The sequence below is a fragment of the Phragmites australis genome, chromosome 2 (genome assembly GCF_958298935.1).
Source record: "Phragmites australis chromosome 2, lpPhrAust1.1, whole genome shotgun sequence".
Classification (NCBI taxonomy): domain Eukaryota; kingdom Viridiplantae; phylum Streptophyta; class Magnoliopsida; order Poales; family Poaceae; genus Phragmites; species Phragmites australis.
This window is the reverse complement of record NC_084922.1, coordinates 40,875,159-40,899,096: the sequence shown is the minus strand read 5'-3', so window position 1 is coordinate 40,899,096 and position 23,938 is coordinate 40,875,159. Positions and strand designations below refer to the sequence as shown.

At 45.0% G+C, this 23,938-nt stretch overlaps 3 protein-coding genes across 3 annotated transcripts; 1 reads left to right on the top strand and 2 right to left on the bottom strand.

The window, feature by feature from the left end:
• Positions 1-142: 142 nt before the first annotated feature.
• Positions 143-5,728, bottom strand: LOC133908880 (secretory carrier-associated membrane protein 2-like). The gene is made up of 12 exons (XM_062351090.1): positions 5,505-5,728; positions 4,554-4,664; positions 4,201-4,263; positions 3,399-3,432; positions 2,958-3,080; positions 2,226-2,288; positions 2,050-2,143; positions 1,908-1,953; positions 1,763-1,830; positions 1,275-1,323; positions 698-763; positions 143-521 (listed from the first exon to the last, which is right to left on the bottom strand). Exons 1-12 carry the CDS (start codon positions 5,559-5,561, stop codon positions 435-437), a joined length of 861 nt encoding a protein of 286 aa, XP_062207074.1. The 5' UTR covers positions 5,562-5,728; the 3' UTR covers positions 143-434.
• A 593-nt stretch (positions 5,729-6,321) lies between these two features.
• On the bottom strand, positions 6,322-14,526 carry LOC133908879 (katanin p80 WD40 repeat-containing subunit B1 homolog KTN80.2-like). The gene is made up of 17 exons (XM_062351089.1): positions 13,796-14,526; positions 13,122-13,252; positions 12,906-13,023; positions 12,130-12,459; positions 11,833-11,903; positions 11,393-11,467; positions 11,180-11,323; positions 10,940-11,111; positions 10,144-10,809; positions 9,999-10,055; positions 9,748-9,884; positions 8,072-8,197; positions 7,514-7,588; positions 7,318-7,430; positions 7,021-7,137; positions 6,774-6,842; positions 6,322-6,660 (listed from the first exon to the last, which is right to left on the bottom strand). Exons 1-17 carry the CDS (start codon positions 13,824-13,826, stop codon positions 6,591-6,593), a joined length of 2,502 nt encoding a protein of 833 aa, XP_062207073.1. The 5' UTR covers positions 13,827-14,526; the 3' UTR covers positions 6,322-6,590.
• A 7,244-nt stretch (positions 14,527-21,770) lies between these two features.
• Positions 21,771-23,183, top strand: LOC133910113 (uncharacterized). Its single transcript, XM_062352631.1, has one exon. The coding sequence runs from the start codon at positions 22,094-22,096 to the stop codon at positions 22,925-22,927; it is 834 nt and encodes a 277-aa protein (XP_062208615.1). The 5' UTR covers positions 21,771-22,093; the 3' UTR covers positions 22,928-23,183.
• Positions 23,184-23,938: the final 755 nt, after the last annotated feature.

Below are 23,938 nucleotides of genomic sequence, written 5' to 3'. Positions count from 1 at the left end.
CTAGCAGTGACTTCTCATGTTTTCTGTTATTTCTGATGAAACCCCTGAAACTTCGTTCTTTACTAGTGCTACGTAATAGCATGGCGCAGTAAATCGAAGACCAAATAAGATCAACTACATAGAGTATGCGTTTCAGCAACCATTTGACAAGGTCAAAACCAAATGATTTCCAGCGGTGCAAAGAATCACTCAGGATCAAAAGAACAACGATGATCTCGCAAGTTGTTAAGGCAGGCAAATGTATATCTCAAAAAAATTAGTTACCTATAAGCATATCTGAACCTAGGTAAAGAGATAGATAGGCGGTATATATTACAGGAAGGCAAGAAGATCTTTAGCTACAAGTCATCTCAGAGACGCACAGCATATGTATAGGGATGTACAAGATGCCGTTTCCAGGCCCATTTTCTCTTCCACTCGACTCGGCCGCTCTATCAAAATGCATTTCTCAAAGCACCACGGGTTGCCTCACGTTTCATTTCTGCAGCTTTTCCACTTCCACGGAAGTACATGCCTACTTGCTGCATTTACAAGTTCAGAATAATAATCTCAGAACATTATTTTTGGAATGATCAAAACTAGAAAGAAAGATTATGATGCATGAGAGAAGCTATGCTCATAGACACCAATGGGTTCCTAACGAATTTCCTTACTCATTATTTCCAGGAATAGCAAAAGGTAAAAACATAAAACCCACCTGAATAACAACAATGCTGAGCAGCGATTCAAGGCAGAACAGCCCAAATCCAATGAAGTAAAATATCTGTCAAAGGAAAATGTGAAAAATAGCGTAAATGACTGAGCAGTTACCAGACAAATGTGCAAATAGTAAAACCAGGCCGATTTTCATGAATATATTTGATCAACCAATCAGAAAAAGCAAAGCATCAGGCACTCCCAGGCCTGGCAGCAGATGCAAGATGCGAGGGTCCACCACAAAATGCAAAGGTCAGATCCTGCCTACATAGGGATCCCTCATATCTCAAAGTTTAGTGGGGTGTCATATAAGAGTTGTATAATCAAATAATCCAGATTACGGCCCTGTTTGTTTTTGCTGTGGATTTGTTACAATCTGGATTCTGTGGAGAAGCTCCTTCCCACCGAATCGTGGATTGTGAAATTTCGTAGTACAACGTGGATTGTGGATTGTGAATCAGATTTTAGATTGTGATGATTTGTTTTTGTTTTTGCTTTTGGGGCTAGAATCCATAATAAGAATAAAAAACAAACAAGGCCTAACTTGAGTTAGACCCATTGTAGTACTGTAGACTTACCCCCACAATAGCGCTGTTGCCTATGACATCAATAGCCGGCAAAATCCCACTGTAGGAACAGAAGTAGGAAAACGAGACAATTAGGCATTAGATAAGTTGAAGAAAAGAACATGGAATCTGAAAGACAGTTGCGACAGTATTCTTAGCACTTTACAGCAGCAATAGGATTAGTCTAGTATACCATCAAAACTTAAGCAGCACTATCGGGCGACAGTGTTGCATAAAAGAAGTCTAACACAGGTGGGGTAATGGACGAAGAACCCAAACAAATTGACACATAAATCATAAACATATGAGCATACACTAAGGCTAGTAAAGAATATGTTAAGGTCATGTCAGCAGTAAATTAGATCCTAGTGCAAAATGACACCAGGAATCTCAAAATTGTTTTAGGATCTAAGCAGTGCTCTCCTATCCTCAAGTGACTATCAAATTTGTGCATGACCCAAAAATTAGTAATTTCACTGATTATGTCATATAAAACTTACGTCAAGGATTTTCCTTTGAAAGGAAATGGAGGACCCACAGCTGACCAGACACAGAATAGTATATGGAGCTGGAAGGGGTAAAGATCATTAGCAAGGAGTGAAATATCCTTTAGTTTAATATATGAGAAATGGTGATGTATCTTACCAGGTAAAACAAGAAAAACCACCCAAACTTCAAAGCACTTTCAGTCCTGTAATACACATTTCATCAATAACATGAGGTGAAACATATGAAGATATAATGTGCATATACAGACAAGGCAGAACTGCAGAAGCATATACACAACCTCATCGCATTATAAAGTGGGCGATACCATAGCACATAGGCCCCAGGGACACCTGAGACGAAGTAGATAATGGCTAGCAACCAGATCATAACACCTATTCAAGTGAGCCACCGGATTAGTTTCAAGTTGATATCAATTGATTCACAAGATGTAGACAATAAGGTACTCAGCCATACCTTCTCCTTTAATCCATGCTGCTGTAGTTGCAATGATGTTCCAAAAAAGACAGGCTGTCAATCCTGCATGACATCAAAGTTTGCATAAATTAGCACCTTGGTGGAGCAATGCGATGCCAATGCACGATAGTGTCTAGTTCTTGTCTCCCAATTTTAATGTCTGCTGGTTTGCTTATCATCTAAGCCTACCACTAAATGATAGTCCTGCTTCCAAGGTACACACTATTGTGAGAATTGCTTTGGACATTGTTTGATGATGTTCAGAAATTTAAGCCCACCCCCAAAAGAAGAGTATGTGTCAATGCTTATACTTCAGTAATAAGGTTACATATGTTAATCAAGGAATGTACCACGATTTACTATTAAGAATTACACTTTGAAAACAAGGCTGAGGCTTAAATTTGTTTGAAATTATCAACCTCAGAAGGTACATACAGTCAGCAAAAGAGAAGTTTGTGGAAATCAAAATTGATTTGAAATATGCTCCAGTTTTCAGATGACACTTCTCAGGTGACAATAACAGTTTCACATCCAAGGAGCTAATGTGGCAATGCCATTTATTTGGAGGATATCCATTACTTGGACAATATGTGCAGGTCTTCAGGAAACATTCTATTCACAGCATGACAGACAGGATATCGAAAAATGGCGGCTTAGCCAAGTAGTTTACTTCTTTTGTCAGACTATTTCCCACGATAGGAGGGCAATGAGTAACCACCAACCAGCACTTACCCAACAGTGAAGAAAATGCCAGGTACTGCATCCTTTGTAGGTGAATTGGTATCTCATTTGAAATGTCATGATGAATAATGGGCAAAAAGGGTGGCCAGTTTTTCTCTTCAATGACAATACCAGCTGCCAAAAGAAAAGGAAAAAAGGCATGATATTGAAAGATAGACTTAACAAGTAAAATGAACTACGACAGCATAAGCAATATGCAACAAATTAGCTTAAGTAGTCATTCTTTTTTTAAAAAAACAGAAAAAAAAATGTTGAAGTAGCTTTTTCAAGAATGGCGCACACAATGTAACATCTCATACAAAGGAGCCTTTCTAAACCACTAAAAAAAAGAAACTCGGTTTGCTTATCTTCTCTGTGCACATGCTTAGAGCACAACTTCTGTTTCACATAGGCTTGACTAGACCACTCAAAACCAGATATAAGTAATAATACCTCTGTCTGCAGCTTCCTCCCTTCTTTTCAGTTCCTGAGTGTCAGGAAAACAAAGAAAAAAAATTCAAGTAGAGCATTTAAAGAGATGAAATATAAATGATTAATTGCAAACACATCTGGGTCTTTCAAATACATGAAACATTGGTGAAGCAATTTTTTCTTCTTTGAGTAAAACTGGTCTACACAGGTCACTCCTGGGTGTAGTGTATTGTCCATTATGTCACACATTCTCTCATGTGAATTAAACAGCAGAATAAAATTTTCTACAAAAAGGAACAGATAAGTAGATGAGAACTTTTGGTAACAATGTCCAGTTTGCACATGCATTGTCACCCTTCACCAAATAGCACTATAAGTAGCTGCATGGAAATCCCATGTTCTCCAAGTTTGTCATTATTTCAAACCAAAGTGCACTGCTGATGGTTTAAGCAATAGTTAGAGTGGTCTGTTAGGTGTGTGATCTGTCATAAATTCACGTTAAATATAGCTGACTAGCTTCCATACTGTATCATGGCTACTGTTTCAATGACACCGAAAAAGGAAAGTGACATATACTTTTCTGGCTATGTACAGCTACATATTTAAGCACAATGAAATCACAACACACATGAGACTTGTAAGATACCATCCAGGTACGCCAGGATTTTAGCCGGGGGAATTGACCATCGAATGCATTAGAACCACTACCACTTCATGAATTCATAAATACATGGTTTGATCAGACACTGAATGGCATATAGTGATATAGGATAACATGCAAGTATACAGTTGCAGTTTCAAATTACAAGCACAAGGCACATACCCTTTCCCGTTTGTTTAGCTCAGCCTCCTTTGCCCGCAGTTCTTTCTCCTTTTTACTTAGGTCCTACATTTACATACAAACATGTGCACCTTATAATCAATAAACCGCACATCAATGAAAGAATATCTGGAATTTATTTTGGATTCAACATATATAAAAGGAATAGCATAACCACCACTACTTAATCGATAGCATTCTACGCGGCCTTTCGGAAAAAAAAATCGAAAAGGGAACATATGCACTGCAGTTACATACTTACAGTATTTGACTGAAAGAGCATAATAATATGATTTTTCATAGGCAGAGCAGATCTTGTAAAATGTAGAATCCCACAATAATGAAAGTACATGTACCTTAGTTGATTCAAGAGGTATGTCTACTGTGGCATTATCATTATAGAAGCCCGCTGGTTCATGAGGAAGAGGTGGCATCCGGGAATTAGAAGCAGGAGGTACACTTCCTCCCTGCAGAATAGGATGCATTTGGAAGATCAAAGCATTAGTTAATGGAAACAGGTCAAAGATTAGAGCCACCTGGAACCTCTGTTTGTGCTATCCATGAGATATTGAAAAATTATTGGCCTAAAGATCTTTAATTGGTAATAGCGTAAGTGTTAGATGCAACACAACAAGCATGCGTAAAAAGTCTCAAACACACGAAGCACAAGCGTACAAAGCCATATACCAGCTTGCATGCATGCCAAACTCTGGCAAACACTGACTGCACCAAGCGTTAATCATGCTAGATGCAGTACTCAATCCCCTTGTGTTATCAACAACCTCCACCCAAAAATGTGCCTTATCCTATTGTATCTTATAAATATTGATTCCAACAGCTCCATGAGTAAAAGTCCCCATTCCATGAGTTTTGACACATTCATTACAATGATAGGTCCTAAAATAACATCAAATCCAAAGGTAAACCCCAATCCAAGCAGCAATTTCCAAATTTAAGTATCATTTCTCCCTTGAAAACCCCATAACAGATACAGCCAAGCCCTATACTTGCCACAACTCAAATTCATCGAACAACACGCAAGCAGAAGCACAAACCAGCACCCGCCATCCGATCCAATCCTAAACTACCAACCCTAGAGCCAAAAACTCGGCCAGATCCGCGCATCCAGCATCGCCGACGCGTCCAAACGAAGCATCACGGCCAGGAACCAGCGCCGCCTACCTCAAATCCGGAGCAACCAAACCATCCCGAGGCCCAGGCAGCCGCAAGGACAAGCTTCCATAAGGCTAGACGAATCGCAGCGTGGAGCGGGGGGCAATCGCTACCCAGGTACAACGACTACTCACCGCGAAGGGGTTGACGTCGTCCTCCTCGAACGGGTTGCGGTCGTACCTCCCCGCCATGGCCTCCTCCTGCGGCTGCTTCTCCGGCGAGGGAAGGGGATGGGGAGAGCAGCACGGGGGCGGGGGAGTCCAACCTCCAACGTGACGGTGGCGACCAACTGCTCTGCAACGCCGCTGCCGCGTTTGCTTTAGCTGGTGGGTTTGGAATTTCGGACTTGCTTCTGGGGTAGTTTTATACTGCTGCTAGTTCTTTTACTTTATTTTTTCAGGTAACTCCTGCCAGTACTTTTTGCGGCCGACAGGTGGGGTCGGTTGGCAGCCGGGTCGCCCGGCAAGGTGGAACGGAATGGTGGTGCGACCTTCTCCTGAGCTCCGCAGGACAACAAGTGTCAGGGATTGTCAACGAGTACTTGCAGGTTTAATTGTTCTTTAACGAAATAAGCTTCCAAGTTTACGTGCGCAGGCGCTGATTAAACTACTTAATCCGTCAGATTTGTCGCTAAGCAAGGAAGCTGCATCGCCAGGCTAAACAAATGGAAAATCCCGGATCGAAAACGCTTTGTCCTGGCACGCCATTCACAAGCTGAACCGAACGTACCATTGGACTAGCATCCTGAAAAGGAGTATAATAGTATCTGACCTGGAAATTTCGCCAGTAGCAATAGGAGAGAATGTACTAGGTTGTTCCTTAGCGCCGAAGGAAATGCAAGTACAGGACATATTCACATGATCAGTCATTGGGGATTAGGTAAGTGTTCATTGGTCATACGTGCAAACTGTACCAAGCTATGATGATTAGAGGAAACGAACAGTCGTCACATGATACTGAAAGATCCTTTTGTAAATTGTTTCCTTTCCGTTCATCGCTTTTCAGGGCTGTCCAGACAGTTAATGTGGCTAATTACAGACTGATGCACAGCCACGCTCACATATACAACATGAAACAATGCCGAATGCCAACCCAAGTCAAAACACAATTGCAAGGCCCCCTTGCAAAGCTATGACAAAATTACAAGCTACACAACTGTGCGGCACTTTTGGCCAAAGAATGGTAACTACTCTGTCGTATGGATGAACTTCTGACTTGTTTTAGATTACCACCAAGTCTTGCAAAGAAAGACTTAGTTCTTGAGCAAGTCGCGCTGCTTGGCCACCCCGCCTATGCCAACAGAACAAACAAAAACATCAGGAAATTGTGTTCCTAGTGATCTGTAATTGAGAAATGAAGAACAAAAAGATGACGTGTCTAATAAAGGAAATGGAAGGAATTACATAGTCAATGGATGTAGAACTTGTTGAATCTTCTGTAAATGGTTAAAACACCGTGTGCAACGCTGCAACCTGTATTAGATAAGCGAAGTTGGTACTTCTATGGTTTCATTTAGTAAAACAGTTTCTCACTGATATGTAGGGACAATCCCCACTTTCCACCCCACATCCAATATCTTTCGGCAAGATACATGTTTTGCAGTGTCCCCTAGCTAAATTTCACCTCCTAGAATACAGTTGATGTGCATACCTCTGTTCAGCCTGAATATCAACTCCAACACCTGAATTTGCTGATAATGTTGAATGAATAACTGGTCCAAAAATCTTTATAAGGTCCAACAGCATTTCCAAAGAAACCGTAGCATGCCTGCAAATTGAGGCAAAGTAATTGCAACTTGTAAGAGATAGTTACTACCAATCCAATTGTTTTTCTACAGCAGGATAGTATTTGCATGATTCAGATATTGAAGAATAATGATATGGATGTTTTCTCTTTCATTGAGGAAATGAGGAGACTTGCAATAAAATAAAACATCCAATACATTACCTTTCAGTCTTGCTGCTCAGTAACCCTGCAAGAACAGGCATAAAGCTTGAGAAAATCTCCAGGTTGAAAAGATCAAGCTTCCCTTTGAGAGCGCTAACAACATCAGCTTGCACCTGTACAATCTTGACCATTAGTAGCTAAAAAAGAATATGAAGCACAGCCATGAATAATTGCCATACATCTCAGAGAAACTTACAGCATTGTCAGGCATCTTTGTCATTGCAGCAATTGCTCCTTTGATACCACTTTGCTCAAAGGCATGCCGCATCATCTGAATACATAACATTAAAATTATATTGGTCCATCACAAAAAAACAAATTTCAATGTTTAGGTGGTTGATCAATACTACTTCAGAAGAAACATTATATTCTATATACGAGCCTAAAGGAAGTGAGAGATAATAGACTGTCACAGAATAAGTTCATATATGCACAATATCCCACTGATGTCTCACTGACATCTGAGCCCAGGAACCACACATAACAGATGTAGTATTAAGCTTTCTGATTGTATTGAAAAGCCTAACCAAAGTAACATTCCAAAATCTCAAAATTCTTAAAAGAATATTCACAAGCTTCTTCATACGAAAGTGCAAGTAAAGGTTAACCACTCACATGTTCCAGCAATAATAAACTATGGAAGTTTTACAAGATCATCTCTATTTGTTGGATGTAAGTTCACCAGAAAGAATTCCATGATGCACATGAGATGGTAACAAACAGAAGTCAGCAAGCATATAACAGAAGGCGTCACCTCTAGTTTTGTCAGCCGAAGTTTTACAGCATTTATGAATTCATCATGGTTCCCCGTTAAATTGATAGGAGTCATCACCTCATTCACTGTTGACAAGTCCTTTTCATATGCCTGACTTGGTTCTGCCTGTTCATCGCAATCATTACCGAACATAAGAATTTGGACAGCCAAAAGAATTTTTTAGAACACGACATAGAGTGAGCAAATAAAATTAGAGCAAAGTTAAAGTTAAATTTGTTTGGTTTGTATTTGTATATAACTTATGAATACTTCAATATCACTTCAATCTCCAACAGCATAAAGTCCATAAAACATTACAGCATGATTGGCCCCATGCATCTTGTATCTAGTTTGTAAAAAGGAAAAGTCTACATTACACCCTCGAATTGTCACGAAAGTCCAATTTTCAATCCTGAACTACAAAACCAGACATCATACAACCCCAAAGTAACTAAACCGGACAAAATACCCCCCCCCCCACACACACACCCAAACCACCCCGGTTTTTGCTATCGTGGCAGTGGTTTTGCTGACATAGTGGTAGTTTTGCACACGTGGCAGACCAGTTAGAAAACAAGAAGAAAAATCAGGAAAATGAAAAAGAATCAGGAAAATTTAGAAAAAAAAGGAAAAATCAGAAAAAATAAAAAATCGGAATAATTAGAAAAAAATCAGGAAAAATTAAAAATTAAAAAATCCACAATCCCTAACCGGATCTTTACAAGTAATCTTTGGCGAGAATTATTCAAACTGATAGATACTCAGTTGCTTATGAGCTCTTCTTACCATTCCCAAACCGATGGTCAAACGGAACGTCTCAATCAGTGTTTGAAAACATTTCTCCGTTGTATTGTTCATTCCATCCGAGACAATAGAGCAAATGGCTGCCACTCGCAGAGGTTTGATATAATAGATCTATCACTCTACTCTCAGGCACACTCCATTTGAAGTTCTTTATGGCCACCTCCTCGGCATTTTGGTATCGTCAACACTGAAGCTTGTACCATGCCGGATTTGGTGGATTGGCTTAGAGGGAGGTTAGGGATCGGGGGGTTTCCCTCTAAGCCTGGAATCCATGGAAACCCCCCAATCCTTAACCTCCTGATCTCAAAACCCTAACCCCGGTAAAATCTGGCATCAAGCTTCAGTGAGAAACTGAGAAATGACTGCCACATGCATTTAATTTTTTCTGTTTTTTCATTTTCCTGATTTTTTCTTCTTTTTTTGCTGATTGGAATGCCACATGTGCGAAACTGCCACCACGTCCGCAAAACCGGGGTGGTTTGGGTATGTGGGGGGGGGGGGGGAGGGGGTATTTTGTCTGGTTTCGTTACTTTCGGGTTGTAGGATGTCTGGTTTTGTAGTGCTGGGTTGAAAATCAGACTTTCGTGACAGTTCAAAAGTGTAAAGTAGACTTTTCCCTTTGTAAAAATACTTCTGTCATCACTTATCTAAATGCATGTGGCAGTCGGAACACAAAGGATTCAGATTTCACATTATTATAGTAACAAGTAAAATTATGATAACTAAATAAGATAAGCATAGCTACAATGGTTTAAGAGAAACTGTTGCAATTTACCAACTGGACTAGGGAAGCGCATACAATACAAGATACCACTATACTAGAGAATGGTAAAATCATGTTTAACGTTAGTTATACTCAAACTTATGCATACCAAATGGGATGGAGGGCTGTCATTTCTCAGTGCCCGGTCGCCACAAGAACCAGTTTGTGGTGAGTAATCAATGCTAGAAGTCTCTCTCTTTTCCCACCTCTCAACAAGAGACTTTGTTTTTCCCAGTGGCACAGCAACTGAAATAGAACCAGCAATATCGTTAGAAAGCTATTTTTTGTCCAAGTAGAGCCCTGCTTCAGAGTGGATAAAAGATTGTGCCCTCGACAACATCAGTTAATCTGCACACGCACCTCCTCTGACATATTTGACCCTGGCTGTTTCTGTCGTTGAGCATGGTGATTCAAAGGCTGCATGAAACAGAGCTATGCTGTCAAATCATCAAATTAGCAAAATTGCAGGGCTTCAATGTTTAAGAACAAAGAAATAGGGATATACACTTATCATCATTTGACTGCAGAGCATGCTCCAGCAACACTGTTTTGTCCATCTTTTCTGCTATTTGTGCAATATGTTCTTTATCCGCATCGCCATATTCTTCTTTCTTGTAATATGGAGTTAGTCCAAAGGAGAATTTTAAGCCAGACAAACCCTCTGAGCAAACATCAGGTTCAGTTGATCTTGCTGGGCTATCACTATCAGCAGCACCAGCACCACTAGGTGAGAATTTTCTTGTGCGAACAGAATCTCGAAAATCATCTGGGAGTGTAGCTGTGCCTTCAGTTCCTCTACAAGCACTGTCTACTGTTTTGTCCTCTAAAATGTCTCTGGGTACAACAACAGGTGCAGAAACAGCCAGCGACGTGGTGTAAATATCTTTCACTAATGCTGACTCTGTAAAATGGCCTTTCTTAGCAGTTGAAGTATTATTAGCTATTCCTGTACGAGATGTTAGTGAGATATCCCTCTGTCCAAAATTGTGTTCCACTGTTTTTGGATTGGTGGAAGGACTACCGACAAGTTTCATACGCCTCATTGGAGTAGCACTCTGAATAGATGATTTGAGAGATGAATCAGGTCTTCGTGGAATGGTACTGCTCCTATCTTTCTTGATCTTATCTGTACTTGCTGGAGTCAAATGTGAGCCACGAACTCTGCTTTCAGCTATTACCACAGAAGCAAGAGGGAGAGAGGGAAAGACATCACTACGAATGTTGAGCAGTAATGTGCAAAGCAGACATTTCAGTACATAGTAAAACAAAAGGGGAAATATATAGATGATTTGAAACTGTACCAATTCCTGACTCCTTGACTTTGTATGAAGTTTTTGGATGCGTCATTGCTAACACAGGACTGGAATTTGCAGTGCTATCAATTGATTTTGCAGGATTATCGTCCATAGAATGCACAAGCTCAGCAAAACTAATCGCTTTGGGCACAACACCAAGAGCATATGGTCCAATGAGCTGGGTCAAACACTGAAAGTTAGAAGAGGCAAGAAAATACATACTGCATGCAAAAAACTGACACTCACTGATATATCAGCAACCCATAGACCAACACGGCGTTCATGGTAGGAACATCCCAAGAGTTTCCCTTCATAAATACTAAGGTCAGCCAAATTGCTCCACCCCATGTCAACTATGTCATGGCATCTTACTGGTTCCCAAGAGAATACCTGAACATATTCATATAGTCAGCAAGTGCTAAACGAACAGTATAACTAACAGATCAAAATCAGACCTACCTTTAAGCTTTGGTCTATTCCACAGAAAAGTGTTTTACCATCTGGGTGAAAGACCATAGAACGTACACCGGTACCCTGGGAGGGAGGAGGCATGTAAGTAATCACGGAAGAGGAAGATGCGTGTGCTCCTCATGCGCGTTATCGATCAAGGATTAAAAAAAGGCACAAGAAGTGAGCTCAGACTAGATGAAAGAGTGTATCTATTTTTTTAAAAAAACTGAATCGACCGTAGGGAAATGTGAAATAGATTATGCTGAGAAAGCTCCTATGATAATTCGAAAGAAAGAAAATGATATTAAGAAAAAGGCCAGCAGCAAGCATGTGCTGTAATAGTTAACATGCATATAGCACATGCATGCAAAAGAGTCATAGTTTGCTGTTTATCAAATCATAGATTACTCATGCAAAATCTAGCCTGGTTAATGAATCACTTGCAATACCTCAGGTCCAGCAGACCCTATCATTTCAAAAGTTTCAAGATCCCAAAATTTCACCGTCCGATCAGCTGAGCCTGAAAATGCCAGTATAAAACAATCAGAATACATTTCCACTTATTTAATCTTCACTTAATGCAGATGTATCAAAAAAATGAGATCTCAAACTATTACACAATAGAGATGTGAATGGAAACAATCGAACTGACTTAGATCACACTTTTTTTCTGCGATTGAGTTAGGTCATACTTTGATAACGAATTGATGAAAAAGATTGTGTGCATTAGAAGTATAAGTAGGTACCTGTTGCAAGCAAAAATTCATGAGGATGAAAATCAATGCAGTGGATTTGTCCGCTGTGAAACTTGAACTCATGTAGAAGCTTTCCAGCTGTCAGATCCCACACCTTCACAATGTTATCTTCCCCTCCGGTGACAACCCATCGTCCATCAGGGGTAAACCTGATTTTTCTAATTGCTCCTCTGTGACCCTTATATGTGTGAATGCATCCTTTTTTCTTTATATCCCATATCTTAAGATCTGTATCTGACGAACCAGATGCAAAAAACTCGCCGAATGGATGGAATTCAATAGCAGTACAACTTGATCTATGCCCAGTCAGAGATCGCACAACTACATCTCAATTCGAAAAACATTAATCAACAAGAAGCTTGAAGTAACTATACAAGGTTAAATTTGATGTCGTTGGTTTGCATGTTCAAACTACGATGCAGGGCATACTGAAATAAATCGAAAAAAACAGAAGTTGTTAAGACAACACTACAGGCAATGATATTTATATTAGCTCAGCTGACCACTTTTTCATCCAAACACCAAAGTGTACACATTTGTACGTGGTCATTCAAGACATTTTGAAAAGACTTGGAGCCTTGACGAACCTATAATCATGATTCCTCAACAGCAACTAAAAAAAATAAAATGTGTTCCTAATGCAACAGAAGATTACCCTAACAAAATGTTTTCATCTGTATCACAATAAATATAAAAGAAATTTGTGATAAATACATCACAGGCCATGTTCTACAGAACGTACAACTACATGAAAGCAAGAGACACACCTTTAGCTTCCTCCAAGTCCCAGAGCTTGATGGAACCATTTGATGAGCCAGCAAGCACAAGCACCTCTGCTGAATCAAACTGCACTGCTTCCACGGAGCTTGTGTGGCCTGACAAGCTCTGTGCAAACATAAAGACACCCATTCAGAAACACAACATGGTTCAAATTTTAAGGTGGCCAAAATAACCGCGGTATCATGAACATAGGGGAGATATACCAGAAGCGGTGTTTGCTTTCCAATAGCCCACAGGTTGACCTTGCGATCATTGCCGCCAGTGATAAACACCCGACTCGACTTCTTGCCAATGGCCAGGGACCTGACTTCAGCATCGTGTGCTACAAACTCCTCTAGTTTGGGATGCCGAGTTAAGGAAATGTCAAGTTTGAACAATGCACACTTTCAGATAGTTAACTTATAGCAATCCGGAGCTATGGTCTGCGTTCGACTAAAGTGACTTAATAATTGTATGAGCCGGTGCCAAGAAGTGCTGCCTTTTGCAACGAATCATCATAAAGATATAAGCATTTAGTTTTAGTAAAACAGATTTCGGAATTTGGCACTGCTAACCTAAATTGGGGACAAAAGGGGAACTGTCGGCAGAACCAGTTGCAACCGCTTAAGGTAGCTTGGTTGCTTCAAGAACGATTGCTTTCCGTGCGAGATTGCAAATAAAGTACAAAGTGGTGGAAGATTTCAAGAATCTACTTCAAACGCTTCAAGAAATAGCCCACAGTAAAAAAAAAAGAATTTGGGAGGAAATTGTACTCCCACTCTACTGCTTGAGCAAATGCCTGCCCGGATTGCTCCAAGGAACGGCTGCTTTTTCCTCCCGAGAGCCAAATCGGGTCAAGAAAACAAAGTGGCAACTCGAAGACGAAGCGAAGGGATACGGAGCTTGTAGCCGCGCTTCTCGGAGTCCATCCTTCTGGCCCCCCTCTATCGCCCCCAAGTCCAAGCCGCTGGCTGGCTCGCTCGCCCGCGGGAGTGTTCGGTCGCGGGGTCGTCGCCGACGACGACGAGTCGGAATCGGATTGGGATCCGAGTGGCCTGTGGAGCAGGGGAGTTGGTGAGGGACGATAGCGAGGTCGCTTCGCCTTTTTCTTTGTTCCGGCAGGGCAATGAAAACGAGAGGTGTGGTGCGGCGTGGGTGGGTGGGAGTGGAGTTCTTGTCGTCTCCCTCTCCTCTCTCTCTCCCCTACGCGTCACTCCGCTTTTGCTCTCGATCCTTTTCTTTTGTACCAAAGTTCTCTTCACCCGTTCCTTGAGGTGGAAAAGAAAGCTCACATGAATCCGGCATTCCGGCGTACGAAATCAACCACGGACCTTTCACTGGTACCTAAATAAATCCACTGTTGAGATGGGCTAGAGGGGAAACAAGCTTCCACATGGTGAAGAGGAAACATGAGCGTGGCTGATAAAGCACAACTTCAATCCCAAAATCCCCCAATAATAAAAGGTGTAGACGTGTACTAGTTCCAGTACTAGAGAGTTGGCACGAGCTGGGGGCGGCCATGTCATCCCAAGCGGCAAGGCAGCGCACCGCCACAACTTCACTCCAGTTTGGCCTACCAGCCGCCCCCTGGACAAGGCCTATACAACTAGTACAACCTGCACAGCGTAATTCTTCGGTTCGTTTTGACAGGGACGAGGGGGCATCGGGTGAGAGATCGCTCGGGAGCAGGAGAAGGAGGTGGCGGCGGCGGCAGAATCCACTTTCCGGTATAGGTCCTACCCCCTCTTCTCCTTTTTCGTCCGCAAACGACTCGAAGCAACCGAACAAGGAAAACACGCCATGCCCGCAGCGGAAGCAAGCGAGCCCGCGGGACACGAGATCGCGGAAGAAAACGTGCGCGACGTCGCGAGGAATGGGAAGACGTGGGCACCCGCGCACAGTGGGAATCGGGGCACGGAGCACGGGCACATGCCGTGTGGGTGTCGTGCGCGTGGACCATGGGCGGCGCGGGGCCCCGCTTCCACCGCGGCATGTGGCGCCGGTGCCGATTCCAGGACCGACAAGCGAGCGGTGACACGTGGTTAGCACGAAAGACGATGATTGTTGCTTAGAGCTTTCTTAATTAATGGCGGGTGTCTAAACCACGCCCGTTCTTAAAAATAAAATAAAATCGCGGGTTGATTCGAATGTTGTCTGTCAGGAGTTGATTCTGGTCTGGTCTCCTTTGCCAAACCAGAGCATGATTATTAGTACTATAGTAAATTGCAAATCGAGTACAAACGGGTACACGGCTTCAGATTGATTACCAAAAGCACCATCTTTTTGCCACTGTAATGTCCTTGCATAAATTTCATAGCGCTTTAGATGGACACGATAGTGCCCGTATGGAGATGCATTACTGATGTTTCATTGTTCAGAATGTTCAAGCTCCAGAGGTACATCAAGATGGAACACACATTTTTAGCTGTGACACGAGTTTCTCCATTTGAGTATTCGACTACCTGCTTTCATAGCCCAATCGGACAACACCTACTAGCTCTAAAGCCCTTTTTTCCTGCAGCTGGTGCTAGTCTTGATAGGAGGATACAAAGAACCTAATTTTTTATTTCTTAAATTGAAAAATAACCAAAAAAAAGTTCATTTTGGAAAATCGTACACCTAAACTATTGTCACCCGTGGGCTAGATGTACGATTTAAAAAAAGTTCCAAAGAACCAAACAGGTCATAGGCCGAGGATGTTCGTAGACTGGACTTTACTTGGACCAGGCCTAGTAAATTACCAAGAAAAAACAAGGAAGGACTAGTTTTGGGCCAGATAGCCCCCGTCCATATTATTTTCGGGCCGTCCTAGCCCGAGTCGATCGTACATTATTCCGTGCCCAATGGAGCCCATGCATGGCTCCTCCTACCCGGAATTTCCAGTTCGGCAGATACTAAGACCAGAGGGACTTAGAGCATCTCCAACCGACTACTCATATTTAACCCCATATTTCTCTTATTTAGGGATTCCTCATCCAGATTTCATCCCCTATTTCTTAACGCGTTCCAACCGACCCCTCATATTTGACCCCCTATATTCGAATCACCTCTATTTTATTAATATTTGGTAACTCTCTCTCCCCTCTCTCCCTCTCTCTCTCCCCTCTCTCCCTCTCTCTCTCTCCTCTCTCCCAAATGAGGGGTTGGATGAGGAGTCCCTAGATGTAGGGGGTGAGGGATGAGATTTGAGGGTTCCTCAAATAAAGGGGGTCGGTTGGAGATCGTTTTTCATCGTTTTTTTCTCAAATATAGGATAGTGGGTAAGAAAAGAGCTCGGTTGGAGATGCTCTTAGGGAGGGACCAGCGTAGTGCTTCACCTTCCTTAAAAAAAAGCTTAGGTCATCTCAAACCGTTACCTCAAAATTTTATGTCTTATAATACTATTACATTTACATTATCCCTATTACAATATTTTCTTTCTAACTATTTTGACTGCGGCCGCGCCATTCTCATCGTCCTGGTTGTCGCACGCGTTCCGCCATGGGTGGCTGCGGGCCTTATGGTCCCGCGAGCGCCGCGAGGCTGCAAACGTGCAAACTGACAACGTACGGAGCAGCCTCTCGTCCCTCCTCTCCTCTACCACGTCTTCGAAACGAAACAAAGTTTTAGTTGCTCCGCTTGTCACGAACGTACGGAGTATCACATAACAACACCTGCACTGTACATGTATGCTAGCACGAGTAATACTCAAGGGCTGATATAGGGAAAGAATAAGGGCATGTTGCTTCGCGTCTAGTTTGTAATATAAAAATATTAATTAAGTGTATATATCCATTCGGAAAAAAAGTGTATATACTCTTTTCTTTTTCGACTTGAAAGATAAGGGAAGAGCCACACGTCGCTCCTAAGTTGGCTTAGGCGGCCTCCAATCCTAGCGTTGGTGCCACTCCCCTATCGCTCCTCCTGCCTCACTGTCGGCGGATGCACGTCTAGTTGTAACGACGGTGGCGGCGGGGCTTTCCCTTCTGGGTAGTCGAGCGTCGGCCAGGAGGTTGCTGCGGCGAGGCCATCGGGTGTCGGCGAGATGGATCTGGGTTGGGGTGGATGATTATGCCGGTGGCCTCCACACGAGATGGCGTTAGGAACGACCTCTTGTGTGGCGGGGGAGCTCAGGAGGAGCGGATTTGATGGGATTCGCTCAGATCCAGTGGGATCGGGCGTCAGCGTGGCTCGTGGCGGTGTGGTTCCAGTGTCGGCACAGTGGCTTCATTGGTGACTGCTCGATGGCTAGCCAGGGTGTGGCCTCGGTATCGGCCTTCATCGTTGTGTCGGCCTTGCTGCAATGTCGTGGTGCCTTGTCGTGGTGCTATGGTGCTCTACGCTGGGCATCAGGGCTCCATGTAGACTTGTGTGGGTGTCGGGTCGACGACGACATGCCGTGTTTCTTCACTTGCTGGGGTGGGGAGACTCCAGGCGAAAGCTTCGCCCGGCAGTTCACCGGTGTCGGCTACGGCAATGCTCTCCACTGTGGGAGTACAGGGTGACTCCCCTGCCCCCTACAGGACTCTCCAGGTGAAAACCCTGTCTAATTCCTAGACGAGCAACGATGGCGCCTCCGGCGTCGCTACCTTCTTGAAGCCGTCACCATGGAGGTCCCGCACCGCATATGTTGTCCAGTCTATCACATGGCTAGGTCGTTCGACAATGACTTTACCCCTTAGAGCTGCCTCTTGCTTCGCGGTAGTCGGTTGTCATGTGTGTGAGTGGGGGGGTGTTTGTCGTGTGAAGTCAGAGTTGCTTCATCGTGGCTCCCCTCGCAGGTGTCTTGTGGGTTGCTGTGTGTCTCGGTGCGGCGTCACGAAGTTAGAGGCTGTGACCTGCCGTGGGAAGTCAGATGTAACACCCTGCATTCTAACATTTTATAATATAGCAAAATTCACTCATATTTAAATTTTTTCTAATTATTAATCAAACATAAAATAAAGGAAAAGATATATTTGATGTATATATACTCGGATATATATATTCAAATATATTATTTTGGCTAAGTAGTCGAGAGAACACCAAATTAATTTCTAAATTGACCCATGCATTAGTTTGAATCATATGCATTTTGGTTTAATTGTTTTCATGGTTCTTCGAGTGGAGATTTGAATTTGAACCTATCTCGAATTCAAATATATTTCTTAGATTCTTTTCATCTGAAATTCAATCCAGTTCAAATCTTTTGAATCCAACTCCTCTCCCAAAGTTAGAGCTTCAAATACTAAATTCAAATACTCTAATTTGAATTGATGCCAAATCCAAATTCAGATCCAAATTCAAATACTCCTATTTGAATTTAATCCCAAATATCCCACATCTCAATTCATTCAAATCTTCATCGATTTTTATTTATTCAAATCAATTCGAATTCAAGTCATTCCTTTGTTTTATCCCAATCCAATTCAATTAAGTTTATTTAAGTTGAATCTTTATAGGTCCAATTCAAATTCAAATACATTTATTTGCATCATTATAAATCCAATTACGAATTCAAATACATTCATTGAGTCGTCATTCAATCTCTCTCTCTGTTCTCCCATCCCTCTACTCTCTCTCTGATCTCTCACCTGAGTAGCAAAACACCTCTCTCTCTCTCTCTCTCACTACCGCCACTCTCCTCTCGTGTTCACACCACCAGCACCTGCCATGTTCTGATCTTTCACTGGAGCAGCCAAAACCTAATTGCTCTCCCTCTCTTTTCCTTCACCCGCAAGGCTCCTTCCCCCACGCCATACATACATGCAAAAGCACACTGCAGCAGCCCTCCCTTCACATCCACACACACGAGCACACACACAATAGCAACTCAGTTTCTCCTCCGCGCCGCAGCTCATCCACGATGTCCAACCGTCAGTTTGTGCAACCAGCAGTGCTGATGCCACCCTCTACCCCACTTCGCGCCACCAGCAGCTGATGTCTTGCCGCACCATCGTTGCGCTACCCACCCACTGAGCAGAGCCAGCCACAACGCCAGACCATCGTTCGCATCTGCACCGCCTCCATGTTCATCGTCGTCGTGCTCGACCGCCTCTGGCCGCCACCATCTCTCCCAACACCACGATGAGCTTCCCCTCTTGTCACACCCTCGATACCCTCCTGTGCCCCTCCTGCGCCGCGTAGTCTTGCGCGCACACTGTTACCGTAGTGCGTGCCACCGCGTCGTGCTGGGCCACTCTCACGCGCCGTCCCCATGCACATGGCCACACTGCGCCATCCTGGCCATCCAGGTCCGAGCTTCCTTTCCTTCGCACCCTCCCGCTACCAGCTCATGTCGCGTCGTGTTGTCACTGCATGCCGCCTTTGTGCTGTTGCGCCCGCGCCGCCTTAGCTCAAGGCCATCACGTCATGCCTCCGTCCTCTTGTCGCCCGACTTCAAGCTGAGGCTTTACCGTCCCGGCTGCTGCTAGACGACACCACCCGCGTGCGCCGCTGACTCACCCCAACCCGTGTCGTTCCGTCAGCGCGTCTCCCACTAGCACGCCGCATCACACCACTGCTCGGCCATCTCTTCACTGCACCGCCCGGTCTCCCTACCATGCTCAGCCTTCCCCTTCTCCCCAATCCCTCTCTCTTCTTTCCCTGGCTGACCACCTCCTTCTCTCCGGCGCAACCTTCCAACTCCAGTCGCCACCTCCATCCGTCGGGCCATCTCTCCGTTGAGCTCTCTCTCCCCCTCTCTCTCTATGTGCCTCTCTCTCTCCTCCGCTCCCTCTCTGTGAGCCGCACGAACGAAACAGCTGGCCCCCTCTCCCTTATCCCTTTGACACACACCTACAGGTGGGCCCCACATGTCCACTGCCCAGTCGACGGCCGCGGGCCCATGGTGGACCACCCACCCGGGTTGGCCTTGGTCCACCAGGTTCACCGAGCTGTAGACCGAGTCCATCTAATCCGGTGCACGGTGAACTCCCTCGCAAGCCCCACCGATTCACAAGCTTCATTTACCGAATCTGCAGCATAGTGCCCTCTTTCCATTTTTAGGATTTCTATTTTGGCAATTCTTCTGCAAGCCTTATTACTGGTGGTCTTAGATCCGCACCAGAAATATTAGTAGTATATTAAATTCAACTTTACAAATTGAGCTGTCTTTACAGATTGAGGTGTTGTGCGATGTAAAAGGGTATTCTCTAGAGCTCCCTTCTCCAGTACAGTAATAAATACCCCGTTGCGTGTTTGCACAACCAATTCATCAGTAAGCAAGAATAACTCAGTTTGGATATTTTTTTCTGGTTTTTTCTTAAAAAATTAGAAGTTATCTAAATAGCTATTTTTTATATTAGCTTTTGATAGTTTTTAGTTGGCTGATGAAGTGATTGCAGCTAAAATAAAATGGAAGTTGAGAAATAAATTGAGATGAGCTTTTTTTTAGTTTTAATGTGCTAAAAAACTAAAAGTTTATTTAAAAATCACCAACTAAAATTTAACACTTCCAACTATTTCTTTGAGACGACTTTAACAGAGCCGACAAAAGCAATTGGCAATATTGTGTTGTGCTTTTTTGCCGCTCCAGCTGGATGGAGGAGCGCTCTAGTAGCTCCTCTATATATTGCTACAGAGATAGAGGAGAAGAGAGAGGTATTTTAAATTTAAGTACTTTTCTCCCCTCAATATTGTTTATGAAAATCTACATGTGAGTTTGAAAGTAGAAGAAGACTAATAAAAACTAATAAATAGGTAGCGACTGGGGATAGAAAAAATATATTTATATAGTATTTTAAAAAATATTATATGTGATAAATTTTTAAAATATTTACTAAAAATAATCTAAGCTAAAAAAATTCTAAGACTAGAGCATATTCAAATAGAGCCTAAGACGAACTGGACAGGCTGCTACAACCTGCAAGCCTCGTCCCGCGCTGCGCTGACACAGCAACACCGTCCAGCAGCGTTGGATCTATCTGGATTTGCAGACGCAGCAGAGTCGAACCACTGTGGCCTGTGGCCCAGCGGCAGTGCACACAGTGGTCGCGAGGAGCAGCGAGGGACTGGCGAAGGAGCAAAGAGGGCCCACCACACTGCGCCACGCACGTGACCCCACTCGACCAGATGCATAGGGCCACTAGCATCCTAGGAACAGGGGCAGTCCCGTCATATCGCCTTGCAGTTGCAGGCCTGTACTGGCACCACTGGGTATTTGTCTATTTCCACATCAACGTCACGTGCCATCCGGCGATTAGAAGACACAGAGGAGATGGGACGTCCATGCAAGGACGCGCACGCTGCACCGGCTAGCGACCGTCAGACCCAACCGGTAGCGTTCGATCGGGACATCGGGTTGACCGGTACTGACGAGCCTTTTCCTAGACTAGGTACGTGCTGTTGACGAGCGGTACTGTGTGTCACGGATGAGATGCAGTGGTGCAAATCCTTGGACGGTTAAAAGACAGCAAGTTTTGAACCTCAAGGAGCGCGGCTTAAACTTGTTGACTGTTAGCTCTTTAGCAGGATTACTATACTATGATCAAGAGCACACCTTTGCATCATTAAGCCCCCGTTCGGCAGCGGTTCAGATTCTCCAATTCCAGTTTCTAATTTTGTTTCTGATGAGAATTATTTTGTGTAATTATTTGGTTAGTATGGTAGTTTTAAATTCGTAAAAAAGTGTAGGTACGAGCAGATAGATGATTCTTGTGAGAAATCACTTTTAACTGTTTCTCCTATTTCTCCCCCTAATGTAAAAACGAGAAACGCTTGCTCATCGTATCTTTTGACAGGGATTCTCCATTTCTAATGAGAAACAGAATCAAGAATCACTGCAAAAGGACCTAAGCCATATGCAAACTAGCATGAGCAAAATGCTTGTTTGGCGTAGCGTTTTGCGGCTAAAAAGAGCAGAGCCTATTTGGACCAAAGTGTGTGATAGTAAAACTAGTCTACATGAGCAGGTACGCACATACTGTACCCGGTTGCCACTGTTTCAAGCCAACACCAATCCACCATCCGGTCGTCATTAGACTAGAGCTGGCCACTCCCCCCGGCTTCCCGGTGAACCTACTTGACCACTACTCCCTCACGTCACGCTCCCATCCCCATCCCCATCGCCTCGCGTCCACGCCCAAATCGAAGCACCTCGTGGAGGACCCCGAGCAGCAACCGTCCTCCCGGTCCACCTACCAACGCCATCCCTTCTCTCTCACCGGTCACGACCACCACACCTCGATCGCTGGCCAGAGATGGACGCCTAGTGCGTCGGCTAGCGGCAGCTGGAGAAATGGGCTGCTGCTTCAGCAAGAAGCGCAAGAACCATCCGGCGCCCGGGGCTGCTGCCTTCATCCGCCGTTGCAGGCCGGAGGACTGCGACCCGCCGTCGCCGGAGGAGGAGACGGTCAAAGAGGTGCTCTCGGAGACACCGAGCGCTAAGCCGAGGGCCGAGCCCAAGCCCGTCGCCAATGTCGCGGCCGTGGAGGAGCGAGAGGTGGAGAAGGCGAAGAAGCAGGCCAGTGCCGACGCCGCGGTGAGCGATCTCGGGAGCTGCGTGTCGCTCTCGCTCGCCACCGACGAGAGGTCAGAGGCAGCTTCCGAGTCTTCGGTCGCGACCAGCTCGGTGGCCGGGCCGGAGCGGTCGCCGGGGAAGCTGGCCAGGAAGCGGCCGGTCTCCGCCGATCTGGGGCCGACCAGGCGGGAACGCGTCGCGGCCTCCTACGGCGTCCGCTCCCGCAGCGCGCGAGCCTCCCCGTCCCCTCCACCGCGGCACGTGCATCGTGACCGCTCCTTGCGGCGGTCACCGTCACCGGCGGCAAAACGAACGCCGGAACAGCGCCGCTCCCCCAGCCCAGTCGTGTCGGCGCCTCGGAAGCCGTCTGTCCCGGCAAGGCCTTGCGGCCGCGTCTCGCCGCGGCGGGCGCAGGAGGCGTCTCCTGTCTCCCCACCGTCGCCGCCGCCACCGCCGCCCTCGCAGCCGGAAGGCGACGCGGTCGGCACCGGAGGTGAGCTCAGCGTCCCGAACGCCAGCGCTGGTGGCCACGGCCAAGGCAACCGCGGCGGCGACGGGAATGAGTCGTTGGAGAACCCGCTAGTGTCGTTGGAATGTTTCATCTTTCTGTAGCGCTGTGCTGATCTGACCTCCCGCCATTTTCCTTCGAACGTCTCCGGCTAATCCGGTTTAGATGCTACGCTGGCTAGCTCGGTGTAGTGATTAGTAGGTAGGGCATAGTGATTTCTTGCTGCTGCCGCTGCTGCCATCTTCCGTTAAATTTTGTCAGAAGAAATGCGAGTAGCTTTTGACTTTGGGGGCCGTCTCGTTGTAATTGGACGGAGCTACTGCTGGGTGTAATTTTGTCTTGGGGGGTCCTTGATGTATTTTGTAGAGTTATTTCACTAATCGTCATGTCGTACTCTTAGGGAAACATGCAAATTCCTGTGGTTTACTAGATGCAGACGTTTCAAATGAAAATCAGCCTGCGTTTATGACGCTACTCTTCTCACGCTTCCTGACCAGCCATTTTTCACAAGGCACGCTTGTCCGAGAGGTGCCGCAGCCAATGTGCCTGATCAGCGCTGGTTTCGCGCTCCTCAGATTTCGCCGTTCAGGGAGACATGTTTCGCGCGCTTCACGCTTCACCGGTTCACCGGCCATTCAGACATCGGATGCTTTCGCACGGTGCTCCTCCACCCAAATAATGTTTAAGGACTCAGGAACATCCGAGCAGATTCCAGCAAGAATCAGATCTGCATCGACAACTATCTCGTCAACCTAGGCATTGGATCACTGGATCTGCGCATTCCTGCTTTGGTCCCGCATCCGAGGGGGATGTGCCGCGATAAAAAAAAAATGGCGATGCTGCTTAATCCTCAGCAGGGTCGCATGCGCACGGCATGAGCGAGTGCCGAGTGGCGCGACACGAGTAGACGAAGCCGTCCGTTGCTTAGGAGTGAAGGCCGCGAGATCAGACGTGTCGGTCGGTCGATCAGATCGCTTCCGCCTCGTCTTTTCCGCCGTCTTTTGCCATGCTCACGCTGCAATCGTCATCAGCTGCTGGAGTGTCTTCTTGCTCCACAAGCGCAAGGTTTGGTTCACATCTCAACATCAGCTGCTGTTGATGGCTTGCAGCCTTAG

What these genes read in the sequence shown, in the direction of transcription:
- LOC133910113 (XM_062352631.1), top strand. Translation starts at nt 22,094, where the DNA reads ATGGGCTGCTGCTTCAGCAAGAAGCGCAAGAACCATCCGGCGCCCGGG.
- LOC133908880 (XM_062351090.1), bottom strand. Translation starts at nt 5,561, where the DNA reads ATGGCGGGGAGGTACGACCGCAACCCGTTCGAGGAGGACGACGTCAAC. An exon ending in CCACTTTATAATGCGATGAG is followed by an intron (nt 1,954 to 2,049) that starts GTTGTGTATATG and finishes TGTGTATTACAG; the next exon opens with GACTGAAAGTGCTTTGAAGT. An exon ending in TTCAAAGGAAAATCCTTGAC is followed by an intron (nt 1,324 to 1,762) that starts GTAAGTTTTATA and finishes CTGTTCCTACAG; the next exon opens with TGGGATTTTGCCGGCTATTG.
- LOC133908879 (XM_062351089.1), bottom strand. Translation starts at nt 13,826, where the DNA reads ATGGACTCCGAGAAGCGCGGCTACAAGCTCC. An exon ending in TAGGGTCTGCTGGACCTGAG is followed by an intron (nt 11,468 to 11,832) that starts GTATTGCAAGTG and finishes CCTCCCTCCCAG; the next exon opens with GGTACCGGTGTACGTTCTAT. An exon ending in TTCGGCTGACAAAACTAGAG is followed by an intron (nt 7,589 to 8,071) that starts GTGACGCCTTCT and finishes TTATGTATTCAG; the next exon opens with ATGATGCGGCATGCCTTTGA.